The 18,225-nt window shown below is 41.1% G+C and overlaps 1 protein-coding gene across 1 annotated transcript in view; it reads right to left on the bottom strand.

The window, feature by feature from the left end:
- LOC119650337 overlaps positions 1-18,225 on the bottom strand; it is a 51,453-nt gene that overhangs the window by 15,735 nt on the left and 17,493 nt on the right. The window contains exons 2-7 of the mRNA XM_038052999.1: positions 1,542-1,677; positions 1,236-1,477; positions 1,021-1,175; positions 774-941; positions 210-633; positions 20-123 (exon numbers count right to left, since the gene is read on the bottom strand). Of these exons, the coding sequence (XP_037908927.1) occupies positions 20-123; positions 210-633; positions 774-941; positions 1,021-1,175; positions 1,236-1,477; positions 1,542-1,677 (1,229 nt within the window). The remainder of the gene's footprint in view (positions 1-19; positions 124-209; positions 634-773; positions 942-1,020; positions 1,176-1,235; positions 1,478-1,541; positions 1,678-18,225) is intronic.

Genomic DNA, 18,225 nt, shown 5'->3' on the forward strand with positions numbered 1-18,225 from the left:
AACCAGAGTCATATCTCACCTTGGCGTCCTGATAGACGTTAACGTAAACCTATACTTAGGATCACCCAAACCGTTGTCCTCTTTAGACTCCCAGGGCCAATTACCGTAACCTTTGGTAAGCGGCTTTAATCAAAAATAAAACATTATGATCACCAGATTCCCATGGCCTTCATCAAGAGACAGCACAATCTCTTGGAGAATTTCCTTACCCTATGATATTCACAATTCTTATTGCGACGAAAGGAGTACATTCCCTCATCTTCGCCTTCAGAGCCCATTAAATGTGAACCGGCCAGGTCTTCCTCCTCTGACGAGATCGTCGATTCAATAGCAGCGGGTGATGCGGCATTTTGAGTGGTATAATGTTTGTCGCGTTGTAATTTGTGTTTCCGCTTCTTGTACTGTCGCTTTTCTTTCCTATTTCCCGTGTCCAAGTCGCGTTTGGTCGCAACGGATACCGATGAACCTGCAGCACTTCCGATTCCAGATGAATGGTACGACGACGCTGAATAGTGATGATGATGCTGTTGTTGTTGTTGTGACGAAGTGGATGAAGTTGTGTGTAGATTTCCAGACTGAGCCGATGATGAATGATGGGAGTATTGATTCGAATAAATTGGTGCAAACGCGGGCCTGAATTAGAAATGGAATTCATAGTGATACATCTCCACACCCACATAAGTAAAATGACAACTTCATCAATTAAAAAATCGAATTTAAATGGAGTAACCCAACCCCAATGCCATGAAACCAATGGAAACGCCAGTAATTACCTTGATGACTTTATGCTGGAGCTCAATTCGCTCGTGAGACTTCCGCTGAAATCACGGAGTTGGTATCGTTTCTGGAACACCTCAACCGTTAAATGCAGCTGATCACGTTTCGTTTTCTCTCGCTTCTTCACCATTTCCAACAGAGTAACAGCTCGACTTAAGTCTCTCCTATTAAAATTACAAAATATGTTCAAATTCAACAGTACCAATACCATCACATCCACCCAAGATAGAAATTATACTGTACCGTAGCTTCAGCATTTTTTCGTAGGACGCTTCATCGTTTTTCCGATTCTTTCGCGTCTGCATTTTCTCAGTCCTTCGTCTAAATGCCAAGTACGGATTGTTAGCGGCAGTTCCTGAACGATTCTCCGTTTTAACAGACAAAATGAGGGGATGTTGCTGAAATCATGACACCAAACCTGTTTAACAAGGACGCACCCCTTAAACCAAAATACTTACTGTTTTCAGTCGTTTATTCAACCAATAGTCATAAACTGCTGTGCTAACTTCATCGTCTTGTTTCAACAGAGCTTTGGCTTCATGCAAGGTAACCACCGTTTGCCCAGAGCTTTTCTCCAGCTTGTCCATCATTTGTTCAAATTTCAAAGGTGTTAAGTCTAACCGCCGCGCTTGCGAATTCATCCAGAGCTCATCGGCACTATCCATATCATAGTCAGGAATATCCTGCTCCAACCCAAGTGCTATAAATCGAAAAACCAAGGAAATATAATATACCGAGATGGAAAGATTGGAATAAATACTCACGTTGCATATGGATGAGTTGCCGTGGCATCTTGTAATTGGGAGGGTAGCTCTTCTCATAGAAATCCGGGTCGGTCGTAAAAACCTCCGGCGTTGGAATTATTAGACCCGTGCATATTGCCCGCTGAAGATGATGTTCCTGTAATCAAGACACAAGAAAATGTTTAATTGAATTCATAAGATGGGTGGGTTTCCTTCACGACAAACGCCGCAGTTGAAACCATTGTCTTTGGGATGGGTCTAGTTTATATTCCAATAGTGATCCAAGAAAGAACGAGTTAGATATAGTCTGGCAAATAGAAAGAAACCCTATTGTACAAGGGGCTCGTGACTCCAGCAACGATGACAATGTAATCGAGAGAGATTTCCGACCCATCCGAGATAAATGATCTTCGTTTTCTTCAACCTTTGTCCCGGTCCAAAGGGGGCTCGTCGTCATTTGGCTCTATTGAATGCCAGGCTTTTAAATCCCCATCCAGCGTATCAAGTCACCGTTGTTTAGGTCTGCCTTCTGGTCGTTTACCATCGATTTCGATGTTCAGACCAATCCTGGCAAGTGAATTCTCGTTAGCACGAATTGCGTGACCATACCATCGAAGACGCCCCTCTCGCAACTTTTCCACGATCGGTGCAATCCTATAACGATCGCGGATATCCTCATTTCGGATGTGATCAAAACGTATCACGCCACTAGCCCAACGTAACATCTTCGTCTCGATTACCGCAAGCCGCCGTTCATTGTCTTTTATAGTCGGCCAACACTCAGAACCATAGAGAGCGACAGGACGGACGACATTGCGGCAAATTTTAGATTTGAGACGTTCGTTGATAGTTCGATCACAAAGAACACCAGTTGTGGAATGCCACTTCATCCAGGTTGCGTTAATACGTGAAGCAATTTCATAACGCAGTTCTCCATTGGTTGATAGCGTTGACCCGAGGTATTTAAATCGCTCAGTTCTGGGCAGATCACTGCCGCTGACAGTGATTGTGCCTGTCTCATGGGGATCGGTCATCAAAAATTCAGTTTTGTTTAGATTCAACCTGAAACCATATTGCATGAGGCGATCATTCCATTTCTGGACAAGTTGCTCGAGATCATTTTTGCTATCAGATGCTAGGAAAACATCATCTGCATAAAGCAGTGTATAGGGCGCTGGACGTTGGATGTCCCTTGTGACAGTGTCCATGACAAGAACAAAGAGGAGTGGTGAGAGGGCACTTCCTTGATGAACACCAACAGAGACTCGAAGTGGTTTTGATACACCCGCCATATTTCGAACTTTACTTTTCGGATCGTGGTGGAGCAATTGAACCCAGCACACGAGTTCTTCTCGCACTAAGTGTTGTCGTAAAGCATACCAGATGAGTTCGTGTGGTACACGGTCAAACGCTTTCTCTAGATCCAGAAAGGCAATGTAAAGAGGGCGATGCTTCTCACGGTGTTTCTCCATGAGTAACCGCATAGCGTGTATTGCGTCAGTAGTTCCGCAGTTTTTGACAAATTCGGTTTGATTCATGGTAATTTCAACGATTTCGCGTATACGGTTGTCGAGAATGCGTTCAAAAATCTTCACGGTATGGGAAAGTGATCGCATCGGACGATAATTTGAACATACTGCTGGACTACCTTTCTTTTTCCATATTGGAACTGTGATACTTTCTTGCCAGTCAGATGGTGTTCTTCCTTTCTGAATAATCCGATTAAAGAATTCACTGAGCCACAGTGTTGGTGGGTCCCAGCTCTTCGTTTTCCAGAGCTCAGATGCGATGTCGTCAGGTCCTGTGGCTTTCCCCGATTTTATTTGCTTTATTACCTCCTCGACTTCAGTTGCGCTGACAGGTGGAACTGGTCCAAATGTCGGCAATGATTGTGGAAGTGGAGCATGAGCAGATAAATGATAATTAGTCTATCGCTAATATACCGATAACAGGGAGTCATAGTTGTAAGTCTCAAGTAGCTGAATAAAAGAGACTGAACTTAAAGAAGCAAAGGCAACGATTCGCCAGAATCGTTCCTCTTTGTGCGACACCGAAAATGGATAAATGGATCATCATCTGGAAGACCGAAACATCAATTCTCCAGAATGCAAGAAATCCAAAAGAATACAATGTGCGTCACATAAGCTTTGAAAATGCGCTTCAAAAACACGATACCAATCTTCATGAAATTTATTGGATTTTTTTTAAGAACCCTCCCCTTCCCATATGTTTCAACTCAATTTGATCATTTTAACATTAGTAAGTGCGTGGTTCTGTAACGTATGCTTTTCTATTGTGTCATTAAAAAATGGAAAAAAATTTAGAGCAACCTGCCGCTATTAAATTTTGCTGTAAAGCCGAGTTTGACCGTACCAACACTTACGAACTGATACGAAAAGTGTATGGTGAATCAGCTGTGTCTCGTGCAATAACATTTCGTTGGTATGCCGCGTTTACCGACTGTAAAGAGAACACGGAAGACAGAGAAGTGGGCACGAAAACGGACGAAAACATTGCTCGATGTTTCGAAAGCCGATCGTCGATGTTGGTGCAAGTTGACAGAGGAGAAAACAGGGATTCCAAAAAACGGTCATTCAACGCATACTGCGCGATGATTATAATAAGAGAAAAGCGTGCGCGTTTTGTGCAACATGCGTTAACAGCCTCCTTCACGCCGAAGATCTATTCGAAATGGTAGCCAAATTTTTTTTGGATTCAATAATAACAGATGACGAGAGCTGTTGCTTCGGCTACAATCCGAAAACGAAGCCGTCTTCAAAAAAAAAATGTTGGTTCCAAAAGTCAAAAGTGAAGACAATGCTCATTCTTTTTTTTCGAGAGCGTTTTTCCTTCTCCACGATAATTCCCGGTCGCATACGACCACAGTTCTTCAGCAATTTCTCGTTAAAAAAGATATGTCAGTTGAGCCATTCCCCCTACTCTCCGGATTTGAGTTCCGCAGACTACTTTGCCTTTCGAAGGTTGAAATTGGAGATTAAAAGAACCCATTATACAACGATTGAGGACATCCAAAAATCTGCAACGGCAAAGTTACAGACGGATTTCCACCAAACTTTCCACTATGCTTCATATTAGAACTTTGTGGCCCTAGGATGAACTTACAAATAAATTATGATTTTTTTTTGTATTTATTGTAAATTTGCCCTAATTAAACTATAAATGATGCAGTTTTACTTTATTAGCTGCTAACTACTTCATTAATTATCAACATTTGTTGCAGTGTCCGGATAGGTGAGTGGTTAGAGCAATTTTTTGTTTTGGGATTGAGGGGTCCTAGTTCTCCGGTCCTTCGATATTGGACTGGATGAAATGGAGGCTGTCGTACGGAAGATCGCGGTTCAAATCTCACTGGTGGCAGTGGAATTTGTATCGTGATTTGACGTCGGATACCAGTCGACTCAGCTGTGAATGAGTACCTGTGTCAAATCAGGGTAATAATCTCGGCCGAGCTCAGTGCTGACCAAAGTTTTTCCTACAAGATACTGTAATCCTGCATTATTATTATTATTAATTTATGAGGAACCCTAAGTGCACATCTACTTGATGTTGGACTCAAAAAAAAATAGTTTTAGCCTAACTTAGGCTTTAGGTACCCGCATCCTTATTATGTTTGCGATTACATAAGAAGGACCGATTTTCATCGGTTGCCACTTTCGATCACACTGTTCCCAAGGCATGATGCAACGTCTGATGAGTTGCTTCTACCCTCAACGAAACCGTTAGTCGCTCTTTCTATTTTTAGGCCGAACCTCTGAAAACAGACAAAGATTCGCTGGAATAGATCTTCATCGTTTACGGGATCAACGTGTATACATAATAATAATAATCGTTGGCACAACAATCCATATTGGATCAGGGCCTTGAAGTGTGTTAGAGCACTTCATTCAAGACCGTAACGGTACACTAGGAGGCAATGTGGTCAGCATTGCGCTCACCCGAGATTATTACCCTGATTTGACTCAGGTACTCATTCACAGCTGAGTCGACTGGTATCCGACGGCAAATCACGATACAAATTCCACTGCCACCAGTGAGATTTGAACCGCGACCTTCCGTACGACAGCCTTGCGCTCTAACCACTCAGCTATCCGGACACATAGATATGGCCGAAATTGACCTGGAAGACCTATGAATCGATTCTCCATAATGTAGTGAAACTAAAAGAATACATATCATAGTTGAAAAGATCCATTAAAAGCAGAACTACAAACTTCAGGAAGCAAAAAAAAAACACTTGAAGGGACCATACAACCAACCAATTATGGAACTATTTCTTTTTTCGTGTAAAACAAAATCTAATTGAAATCTATTGATTGACTGCTCCTGTACAAGCACAAACAATTAGTTGTTTTTGGAGCAAGTCAAGGTTTAGACCATCTCCATTTTATTCGCTCTTACTCTGTCTGGTTTACCACTGAAGTCTACGGAAAACTTCTGCGGGGAAAAAGTTCCTGTCCTCTGGAACCTATGCCGACTTCGTCGGTCCAGAGAGGAATCTCTAGCCAATGTTGAAGACTCACTGGGATGAGGAAACCTCAAGCCTTTCTAGTCCCACATTCGCAACTCCCGCAGTCCCGCCCAACTATCTCCTTTTTCCATCAAATTCTCTGGCTCCTTTGCTAACCCCCTTCAAGTATCTTGTGATTTACTCTGCCGCTACTATTCCCCAGTCTATATTCCCTCTCCTCCCTACCTTTTCTTCCCGCTTATGAATGTAGCCTGCCCCACATCTCCTACCTTTCCCATCCTGACCCTTCTCCTTGTCGAGTACCTCATTGGCAAACTTGACGTGAATGTCCGAGTTACGACGGACTGCCAAACCTCTTTATGCAAAAAAATTCTCCTCTTCCCGCTTCACTATGTTCCACACAAGCTTCGAAGAGAATCGTTTTCCTGACCTCTGGAAAGAGGCGCTCATCATCCCCATTCACAAAAAACGGCGTCGCACTCTTGTCGCAAATTACCGTCCCATTTCGCTCCTCTCCTCTTATTTCAAAATCTTCCAAAGGTATGTCAGCAGCTGTCTGTCCGCCCACTTTGATTACCTCATAGTGAAAGAATAACACGGCTTTATTAAGCTAAGATCAACTGCCTCCCACCAGCTCGACCCCATTAACTTTGTCCCCAAATGTCTTAATTCACGGCAAGAAGTGCATACTATCTACACTAACTTTGCTATTTGATGAATTACATGGCTTGCCTTTTACTTTTCCAACCGATCCTGACACGTCTGTTTTGATGTCTGCACATACAGTTCCTTGGCGTATCATAGGGATCTAATCTGGGACCTTTTTGTTTTTATTTTTTACTTTAGGATTTCGGTACATTTTTAAGGTTTTGTTGGGGGGGTCTCAGCGAATATAATCATGTTGGGTATCATATGGAAGGTCTCGATTAGTAGTTTTCGGAACCGGTTTTAGTTTTGAGATTTGCTAGAAAGCCAGGAAGTGGGAGGAGTGGAAAGTGATGGTTTCTTTAACGGACCCGTTCTCAATGGACAAAACATGACTCCATTATTTCATACCAGAATCAAAATGATCGTCAACTCAGTAGACTGCACATGATGAACCGACTCCAAAGCATGCAAAGACGCAATATTCGATGATATTTACGTAGAGTAAGATTTAAATTTTAACACCATCCCCTATGAAAGCTCGTGGCGGTCACTCCCCTTAAAATGTGATGGCCACACTTAGTGTTTTTTGTTATATAATCACGGTCAAGTTTGAAGTTTGAATTTTCAACAACCCCAACCCAGGAAGAAATAGAAACATATCCTTTCCCCCCCCCCCCCTTAAAGAGCCATGACTCCTCAAACTTTGGCTATTTCCTTGTTAAGACGGTTAGGTTTAACTTAGAACCCCAACCCAGTAGGGGTAAAGAGGATACGAAGAGGCAAGCAAGAAATCGTCTATTCTCCCGGAGAGGGAGGGCAAAAGAGGGTATGTACGAAAAAAGGAGAATGTTACCCTTTCTAACACCTTTGAAGAATTGTATCATCCCCCGTTGGAAGGTTATGGCGCCTGGAAGAGGCGTTATTTTCTTATCATTGATAAGCATCTCGGCAGGGTAATTATCGTCCCGTTGTTCAAGGGGATTACAGAAGGGGGTGGTCGAGGGAATGGTGGGGAAAGGAGGTGGCTATGTATCCCCTTTGTCCACACTCTCACGAATCTCTCTTTTTTGAGCTTAGCACCCAAGTAACCTTAAACAGTTCTAGCGCTGACCAACTTTTGGTTCCATATAATTCAGATTCAGGCTATGTTATAAAAAGAAGCGTTTAGCATCTGCAAACTGCTTCTGCTACGCTGACCCCAGCCAAGGTTAGGCAGCGTCTTATGAGTTGCATACTCCCTGGACGTCTCTTACATTTTTATTTAGATTTTTTAGGTGCTAAACCCGCAAAGAGGCGACCAGAAAAGTGGAAGCAAGTTACTCTTCATTGGGCTCCATCCGGTCTTACATCAAGTGGATGGAAACTTAGGATCCCTCAATCCTTAAACAAAAAAAACATCATAAGGAGTCCGCAGGTAAACTGGGAAAGGACTTTTCGAAATATTTGTTCAAGCAAATAAAGTAAATAAATATGAATGAATGGTGCACAATTCATGTTTTCAAGGCCATAATCGTTCCAGCTGAGTCCATTGATATGCAGATATGCAGTTACGGTATAAATCTCTTTGCCACCCGTGAGATTCAAATCACGTTCTGTTGGTTGATCCTCTAACATCTAAACCATCCAGGCCAATTATGTTGGAAAAGCGACTTTTACAACTTACTAAGTCTTTTGAGTCTATTTCTGAGCAGCATCTAAACGTGAAAACAAACATTTATCGACCACGTGCAACAAGAAAACTGTGATCAATAAATTACGACATATTAGCAATCGGACGCAACTTCAATTCTCTCAAAATATAAGACAATTTCATTAGGCTGTATCAAAAAATTTGGATGAGTAGCAGTTTTTACTCCTTTCTTGAAGGAGGAGACACAGCACCTCAGCGAAAACAAGATTCAAATTTATGTTTGCGGCGCCAACACCCAAACCAACGATAAGGCATGCTAATCAATTACAGATAGATACCGTTGGCAGCTAACAGAGTCTACTTCGGTCTATCAAAATCTCTCCACTCAGAATGTTTCTCCATAAGATTAAAGCTCTCGGATGGACGATTCCGATTCTTATATAAGGACATTGCGACTTTTTAGTCATGGACAAAATACCGCTCCACAAGCTGCGATAGTCGCTTGATCCAAATGATCGAGAAAGACCTTATCTGAAAGGAATATAAGGATGTGAGACAGTGAAGCCCATGGTGTTTTACATAGGCACCTGTCGTGAGACTTAATCCTACGGTCCTCTTCAGGCACGGATTGATTTTGTGACCACAGTCAGAGCCCCGCTGAGACAAGCAACAACGGTACCAGTCTATACCAAGTGCAAGGCTTAGCATTCATACTGGTGGATACAAGAATTACCTAGATCTCTACCGAACTATGGAGTACGGCACCCGTGTTGATACGCAACACCACGTCAAGGCCCGAAGGTCTCTTCTCGCTTGAGCACAACCACCATGAAACCCCCACTAGGGGGGCCAACCGCAAATAACCGAGTTGTCCTCACATACAACAGGAGTTCACCCGAAGTATGTGAGTCCAGGGGCTTTCCCGGTTCCCATGGTACCAGTATATCCCTGGTAAGGTTTCGTGATCAATTTGCCACTTCAGATGAGTCCCCGTGCAGACTCGGGTCTGATCGCCCTGATTAGGCCTTTGGAGCATTCGCCTACTGAATCACGGCCGGCAAACCAAAGTGATTACAGCGTCTCCCGGTGCCACCACTATGGAGGTTCTCCTCGGCCACTTGGTTTTGGTTTGGCCGATAGGGTTGCCGCCCCATCTTCCTCGCCGCCACCTCTGAGCACCAGGAGCTTCAAGTTAGGCCATTCGTAATGATACTCTCATATCAATTCTCAGATTTGAAAATTAATTTCAAAATCTAAAAGTTATAAACAAAATTTAATTTTTACGAGAAATTTTCTAATTTTTTGACCAAACTGAACGCACAGTTTCTGATGTTCTCGTTTTTTTATGAATTTTAGATGCTTCCTGCCAGAATGAATTTTCATTGCATCATTTATAGTGTTCTGGGAATACCCTAATTTCATAGCTATTTCGCTGATTGAAGATTTTTTCCAGCAATAATTTGTTGCTCTGACTATTTCTCCATAATACTTTGACTTCCTATTACTTATCAAGAACTAGTTGAAATCTCAACAAGTTTTCTCAGTTTACAATAGACATCGACGAAACTCAGTAATTTCTTTTTCTAGGAATTGGGGAGTCCTAATTCCGCATCCACTTGATGTCGGACCGCACCAAATGGAGAGCAACTTGCTTCCACTCTTGATGGTCCACGGACTCCTCTTTTTAGGTTTAACACTCAAGTTTCCTAAATTAAAAGAGGAACGAAGATGGCTACGGCTTCAGAGGTAGGGCAGCATCTGAAGAGTTGCCTCTGCCCTGGTAAGAAACCGAGCCCGTCCTCGTCCCTCTTTTAATTTCAGTAATGTTTTTACCATTTCAAATATCAATTCCAAATAATTATTGAAAGACATGACATGGCCGACATCTCTTCATTTACAACCCTTCCAATTATATTTCCACCCCTTCATTTGGCCAACAAATGAAAATATCACATGCCCCCAATTACTATACACAATAACGATGTCATCTTTTACTAAAATCTACTTTTCAGAAATATACAATTACTAATGACCCATTTCCAAACCAATTGAAAGAAAGGCAGACGGACCTATTTGTTATTGAAGATAAACACACTTTTATTACCAAAATTTTATTTAAACGCAACATTGAAAAATTAGACCTTTGGTACTTGAAAAGATACAGACTTGAAAGCTGTATCTTAGATCATACGACAAAATAAAAAAGCTGCTATTAATACAATCTGTGCTGTATTTCGTTATGAATCCGACCATTAAAATTCGTCTTTGTTTTATCACCACTCAATCTGTTCACTAAATGCAGCACCCAAAAATATTTCTTCCCCACAAAATATATTTCCTAGACATTTTATTATCGTTTGAATTGTGTACAACTGAGAAAGGACGACAAGGACTTATTAGCTTCGCTAGGTGACGCGAAAGGCCAAATAACTGAATAATTTAATTATACATCAGTGTTGAAATAGTTTGATAGCCAACAAGGGATCCACTTACCCAGAAAGAACCCTTTGTGTAAAGAACAAAAAGATAAACTGATATTTACCCGGATCCCGAGCATATGATGGAACGTATGTCCAGATTATGAGTTATACTCAGAAGGAATCCCCACAATAGTTCTGTATGTTTTCCTGTTTTATAACAGGATAAAGTTTGCAGTGCGTTTGTGACGTGAAAACATCGTTGTGTCTAGTCTCTGTCACTTGCCCTTGTGAGAACTCATGCTACCAGGACTCTAGGTGCTGGTTCTGTTTCCTGCATGAAGAAGGCATGCTAAGGCATCCAAGATTAAATTTCCTTTTACGTCACAATGATCAGGTACCCAGAAAATCTTCACAATATTAAATCTAGATGCAAGATTTAAGATAGTCAAGGAACTTTTCAAAATCCCGAGTCTGCAATCTAACCGGAGTACCACAAAGTCTTACCGGAGTTTATCTGGTACCATGTGAACCAAGATGACTTCTGAGAACAAATATGCCAGGAGAATTCCCGGACGAGGCTATTTGCGGTTGACCTACTTGCGGGAATTTCATGATGAATGTTTCCATATCACTCAAGCGTGGAGTTGCGTTGTAAAACTCGGGCGCTTTACTCCTTAAGGTATTAAATAGACCCCACATCCACTGATATAAACGCTGAGCATGCATCAGTAATTAACCAGTATCGCGGTGCTAGCCACGACGGAGCTATGATTGTGGTCTCCAAATCAATCCGTGTCATATCTACACAGCAGGTAGGTCGAATCACCAGGGTATTCACGTCCTCTAATCGCTTCAGAATCACCCAAGTGGTCGTTCTTAGGATTGCATATACTTTAGCTCTCTCTCTCCCCTGATTTTGGAGCTTCAGTGTAGGAAATTTCAGTATATCCTTGTCTCTCTCAGTTTTCTTTGCGATTCAGACTTGTTATATCTTCTGAATCTCGGATCAGAAAATATCACAAAAACTGAATTAAGCTCTCCGAATACCACTTCTATGCTGTGTTACCCATTAAACTAAGTGAGGCATATGAACTGCTCTCATTGCAATACTCTACATATAGTCGGGGCCAAGTTTTGAGGGTTTTAGATCAGTAATGTGTTTGTGCTGTGAAGTGACAACAGTTAAAACAAGTCGGGAAATCGGAAGCTTGACGCTTCAGGTATAAAAGGTTTTGTGTTTCCCTATGTGAGGAGCATTACGTAGTTCTCCATTGGCTTATAGCATTGACCCGAGATAAAGAAATCGCTCAGTTCACCATTGCCAGAACTGAGCGATTTAAATATCTCGAAGGGCAGGTTACTGCCATTGCCAGAACTCAGCGATTTAAATATCTCGAGTCAATGCTATCAACCAATGGAGAACTGCGTAATGAAATTGTTTCACGCATTAATGCATCCTGGATGAAGTGGCATTCCCCAACTGGTGTTCTTTGTGATCGACGTATCAGCGCACGTCCCAAATCTAAAATTTACTGCAATGTCGTTCGTCTGCCGCTCTCCATAGTTCTGAGTGTTGGCCGACTATAAAGGACAGTGAACGGCGTCTTGCGGTAATGGGGACGAAGATGTTGCATTGCACTGGTGGCGTGACACGTTTTGATTACGTCTGAAATGAGAATATCCGCGATCGATATGGGTTTGCACCGATCGTGGAAAAACTGCAAGAGAGGCGTTTTCGCTGGTGTGGTCACGTAATTCACGCTAACGAGAATTCAACAACCAGTATTGGTCAGAACATCGAAAGCAATGGTAAGCAACCAAAAAGCCGGTGAAAACAATGGTGGCTTGATGCGCTGGATGGGGATTTAAAGGTCTCGAGATTACATCCTGATCAGGCATTTGATAAAATAAAATGACGAAACCGATCACCACGAGCCGACCCCGCCTATGAACTGAAGGCTGAAGAAAAAGAAAAAGATGTGAGGAGCGACGAGTGCACGACAGCTCCGTGTAATATAGCTAAAAATTCCATTGCCCTCTATTTTCTAGAAAGCGATTTAAATAAATCATTTGATGGAAAGCCCTGTGTTGATAATGGTCAACCTCATACGCTTCACGCCCTCAGGTTAATATTATTAGCGAATGAAAACAATTTAACCAACATCAAATATAAAAAAGGGCTAGGGAGAATTAGATTCTTCTTGAATGGAATTTTAATATTTCACTCGAATTTCAATTATTCTCGTTAATTATGACGTCAGCATCTTATTTGTATGGCTTAGGATGCTGTTAATTAGCACGAAATTGATAAGTTTGAACTTCTATAACTTTGACACTAATAGTTGGATTTTCATGGAACTTGGCATGTGTATGCACGAGACTGTCCTCTATGCAAAATGCACGAGACTGTCCTCGGTGCAAAATTTGGTACACCTAGGATGAGCTTAAGGGGAGTTTTTTAGTCAATTTCTAAAAGTTGATAATATACTATTAGTAAATTTATTTGAGCAGATACCGTAATGGGACATCTCTCCAAGATTAGATTTCGCATAAGTGTTTTACACAAAACCTTAAAAAGGGCTGCAGATAAGTAGATTCTTCATAAATGCGACTTTAATATTTCACGCGAATGTCAATTATTCCGGGTAATTATGACGTCAGCATCTGATTTGCATGGCTTTGGAAGCGGTAAATTCGCGCGAAATTGCTAAGTTTGAACTGCTATAACTTTGGCGTTAATTGCCAGATTTCTACGAAATTTTGCATGTTTATACGAAATATCGTCCTCTATGCTGGTACAAAATTCAGAAGTCCTAGGATGAACTTAAGGGGGGCTTTTCAGTAAATTTCTAAAAAGTAGTAATATACTATTAGTAAGTTTATTTGAGCAGATATCGGAATGGGACATATTTTGAGGCCTAGATTTCATCTAGGCGCACCACCCTGATTTTTTCCGGATTTTTAGGATGGATAGTTTCCGAAAATGAGTCCTGTCTCACTTCAAGTGCGTACATTTTGACTCATTACTCACGCACTTTGCAATTTATGCCAAAACTAATGTCAGTTTCGGAAAGTACAAATCGAGACCTTTCATTTGATACCCTACACAACTATATCCGGTGAAAAAAATTTTTGAATCCCCCCTTTGCATGTATGGGGAGCCCCCCTTTAAACTCCACCTAAATTTATACCACTCGCTGTATGCGTGGGATTTCATAGTTCCCATCTGTCCACCGAATTTCGTTCGGATCGGTTTAGCCGTTTTGGAGAAAAATGCGTGTGACAGACAGACACACAGACATTGAATCGATTTTAATAAGGTTTTGTTTTACACAAAACCTTAAAAATGAAAGGATGTCGAATGTGAAGAAAGTGAATGAAGTTGCAAAGGGGAAGATTTTGGTGTTGCGAACCGAATCTTTAAGCGTGCGGGAAATTTGGGCTAGGGTAGGCTATGGTAAGTCTGCAGTAGCAACTTTTTTAAAAAAAATTGCTGAGACTGGGTCCACTGAGCGAAAAGTAGAATCAGGAGCCCACAGAAAAACTTCTGTAAGTGAAGATCGACTCTTAAAGAGAATTAGTCTTAGAAACAGCTACAAAACAGCTGATGAGTAGAAGGCATTTTTGTTGGACTTGGAGGAACACCAGTTTCTACAAGGGCTGTACGACGAAGACTCCAACAGGCTGGAATACGTACACACCGGCCCGATAAGAAACCCCGCTTGACCGCTCAAATGAAACGGAAACGCCTTGAGTGGGCTAAGGAGCACAAAAGCTGGACTGTTGATTGGAAGAAGTATATATGCGCAGAAATACCGGAGAGCCGGAGCAGAGGCATCAAGGTATCCAATGAGCAGAATGATTTGGGGATGCTTTTCGTATCACCAAATTCGACACTTGGCTATCTTTGAAGGGTCGATCAAGGCTGTTGATTATAAAAACATCCTCGAAGAAAATTTAGTACCTGTCCTCGAAGAGCATTTTTCACATGTGGATCAAATGATTTTCAAAGATGATGCTCCTTGTCAGCTCAATTGGTAAACATCTTCTCCTTAATTCTTATTCCATCCTCAACAATAGTCCGCAATTTCAACTGTCTTACCTTTCCTAATTTTTAACAGGTAAAGAATTATTTACGCGAACTCGATGTTTCCTGTAAGTTATGGCCTGGCAATAATCTTAACCCAATAGAGAACCTTTGGCTCATAATGAAAGTGCAGATAGCGAAAGAGGGGCCGGCAAGTCTAGAAGAGTTAGACAAAACAATCCAAAAGGTTTGGGGTACGAAGGCACTCCAGCAGAAGTCTTGTAAAATTTATTCAGTTCAATGCCACGCCGAGTCGGCGGTAATAAAAGCGGGAGGCGATCCAACAAAATATTAAAAAGTGCGTTTAATTTGCACCAACATTACCACTTGAAAGATCAAACGTCCGTTCCTTGCTTCTTAAGTGTGCCTGAATTTCGGTCATAAAACGATGTAATTTATCTTTTTCAACTTGTCCACATTGCTATGAACAGCTCTGAATATTAAAGATGTTTTCGATGCTAAAGTGCCTTATCAGCCCACGGTATATCATTGCTTTAGAAAATTTGTTGCTGGCGATTCCAGCCCATCGAATGAGCCCCGTATCGACCTGAAACTGGACTGGATAACGATCTGCTAAAGGAGAGTGTGGAAGCAGATCCTGAGCAAAGCAACATGAGTTGTCACTCGTACCCGGTGTTTCTAAGAAAATAATGTTACATCACCTGGCACCACAGCGAAAAGGCTGGACAAGTCTGTGCCACGGATTAGCCGGTGTCCAAAACAAACTCAATTCGATCCATGCCTTTCTCTCCTGAATCGCAACAACAAGGCGGGAAACCGGAAGTTATTGCTTACATAAGCATATTTGAATAGGCATTTGTTCCATTTGTACCTGGTAATGTATATGCATTAGTTTGTCGGACTATTCACTTTGGTATGATACTGACATTCAAAGTTTTAGAATGCAAAAAATACGCACAATAGTGACAACTTTGACGTATTATATAATAACTCTTTCAGTAATATTGCGATTTCCACCAAACTTGGTTGTATCGTGCTCTACAGTATGTCCTTTATTACTGCAAAACTTGATTATTGTTAGATAAACTTAAGGGGGGTTCCCATGTTTTTTTTTTTTTTTTGAAAAACATACTTACAATTAATTAGAGAACACTACTATTAACTTTATTTTAACCGATATCGAAATGGACAATATTTTGAGACCTAGATACTGTTTTTCAGCCAGTTGGGAAGTTTCTGAGAACACGTCCTTGAAGTAACTGACCCATTTCGGACCTCCGCAGTTCTTCCCTTTGCAACCAATTTCAAAACTAATATCGGCTTTGTAAAGTATTAATCGAGACCTTTCATTTGATATCCCACGTGCATGCATGTATGGGGGCCCCCGAAAACTCGACATAGAACTATGTTAGTCTCTGCATGCAATAGGACTCAGAGCTCCCATCTAACTTTTTATCAACAGGAGTAACTGCCTCTGAGATATAAGGAGTGACAGACAGACAGAAAGAAAGACAATAAACCGTTTTTACTAAGGTTTTGTTTTACCCAAAACCTTAAAAATTAACCAGTTTCGAATCAAATTGTACGCGTGACAAAATATGGATCATGTATGATAATCCCAGATGTTCATTGCATTCCTGGAATGGAAATGAACCACGAAAATGTCAGCTGAAACGAATCATTGACCAAAACAGTTGATGATGTTCGTTTAGTGATCTCGTCGGTTGTCTAGTGCAAGCAACTAGATGAAATGAAGAACTTTACAGTTAAATAAATGAGGTTGACTAGTCAATCGGCTCCCATCCTCTAGCACAACGTTCCATAATTTTCCAAAATCGTGAACTTGGTAAGACTACAGAAGTTGGGAACTCTTCGTCAGTCACCATACTCAACCGACCGACCTACTAATTACCACTTTTTAAGGTTTTGTGTAAACACAAAACCTTATTAAAATCGGTTTACCGTCTGTCTGTCTGTCTGTCTGTCCGTCACACGCATTTTTCTCGGAAACGGTTACAGCGATTGACACCAAATTTGGTAGAAAGGTGGGAACTGTAAACGCTCACGCATACAGTGAGTTACATCCTCTTACGTCGAATTTAAGGGGAGGGGTCTCCATACTTGCAAAAGGGGGGTGTAATTTTTTCTTTCATCAAATATAGTCATGTGGGGTATCAAATTAAAGGTCTCAGTTAGTACTTTTCGAAAACGGTCTTAGTTTTGACATTTGTTGGAAGTTTGGTGGAAATCGCACTATTGCTAACAAAGTTATAACACGTCAAAGTTGTCGCTTCTTTGCAAATTCAAGGCTATAAATGTCAATATCATCCGAAAGTGGATATTCTCACATAATATTGTATATGCATATGTTACGTGCTACGTACTAAGAAATGCACAAAACCTTTCGTACCTGAAGCGTCCAGCTTCCGGTTTCCCGACTTGTTTCTAAGTAAGGACAACTTAAAGTCGGAAAAATTCAATTCCACAGAGACTGTAAAATCGGCCCCTCAGCAATTCACAGACTCCCGTGAGTCATGCTTCAACAACAAGGGGATTAAGGTGGCGAAATTGTGTCGATAGTATGGACAATTAGGTTCGTTAAAAACAAACAGCTTAAACAAAAACAAATATTTGTTTATTTATGAATTTTATAGGAGGCGGCCCAATATCTAAGAACTGGTAGTGGATCTGGAACTACGTTAAATCTTATGCTAATAGACTGGTAATATACATTCAGTTCTTTAAATAGGTCCTACCTTACAATAAACACTCTTTTGTATCACTTTGAACCAGTATGGTGGTTTAAAGTGATACAAAATAGTGTTCATTGTAAGGTAGCACCTCTTCAAAGAACTGAATGTGTATTACCAGTGTATTAACATAGTGGCCTAACGATACCAACGTATATCCACAATATCCCAGGAAGCTTGAAAGCCGAGTCTACTTGCATAATTCTCAGACAATGAAGATACATTTCATCTTTTTTTTTCTACAAGTTCGTTTGAAAAAAGCTTCTTATCTAGAAAAAATCCCAGATTTTACGCTGCTTCGAAAAGTTAAATGGTTATTCCCCTCATGAAGAAAAACAAACCATTTAGTTTTCTCCTTTTTGTAAATAATATCATCGTAGTTTTATTTGGATTTACTAAAATCCCATGCCTGACACACCAACAGTCAATCAAATGTATATTTCTATACATCGTTCCTAGATTTCGATCAACAATGCTGTCACGTTCTTCGCATATGTTTGAGACTGTGTTGGCAGATTATGCAGCCAAATAGCAGTGAATTGATCGGGGAATACCACATAATTTGTGATGATATAGCCTTTCGCCGCTTCTGACATTAGGTTGCGATCCACATCTGCTTCAGCATCCAGCAATCTCTGCGTTAGCATGGTACAGAATTGAAGTATCATCTAAACCACTCCCTCTGGCAACATCAGAAAGTTTTTTGAAGGGCACACTATC

Source organism: Hermetia illucens, chromosome 1 (genome assembly GCF_905115235.1).
Source record: "Hermetia illucens chromosome 1, iHerIll2.2.curated.20191125, whole genome shotgun sequence".
Lineage (NCBI taxonomy): Eukaryota > Metazoa > Arthropoda > Insecta > Diptera > Stratiomyidae > Hermetia > Hermetia illucens.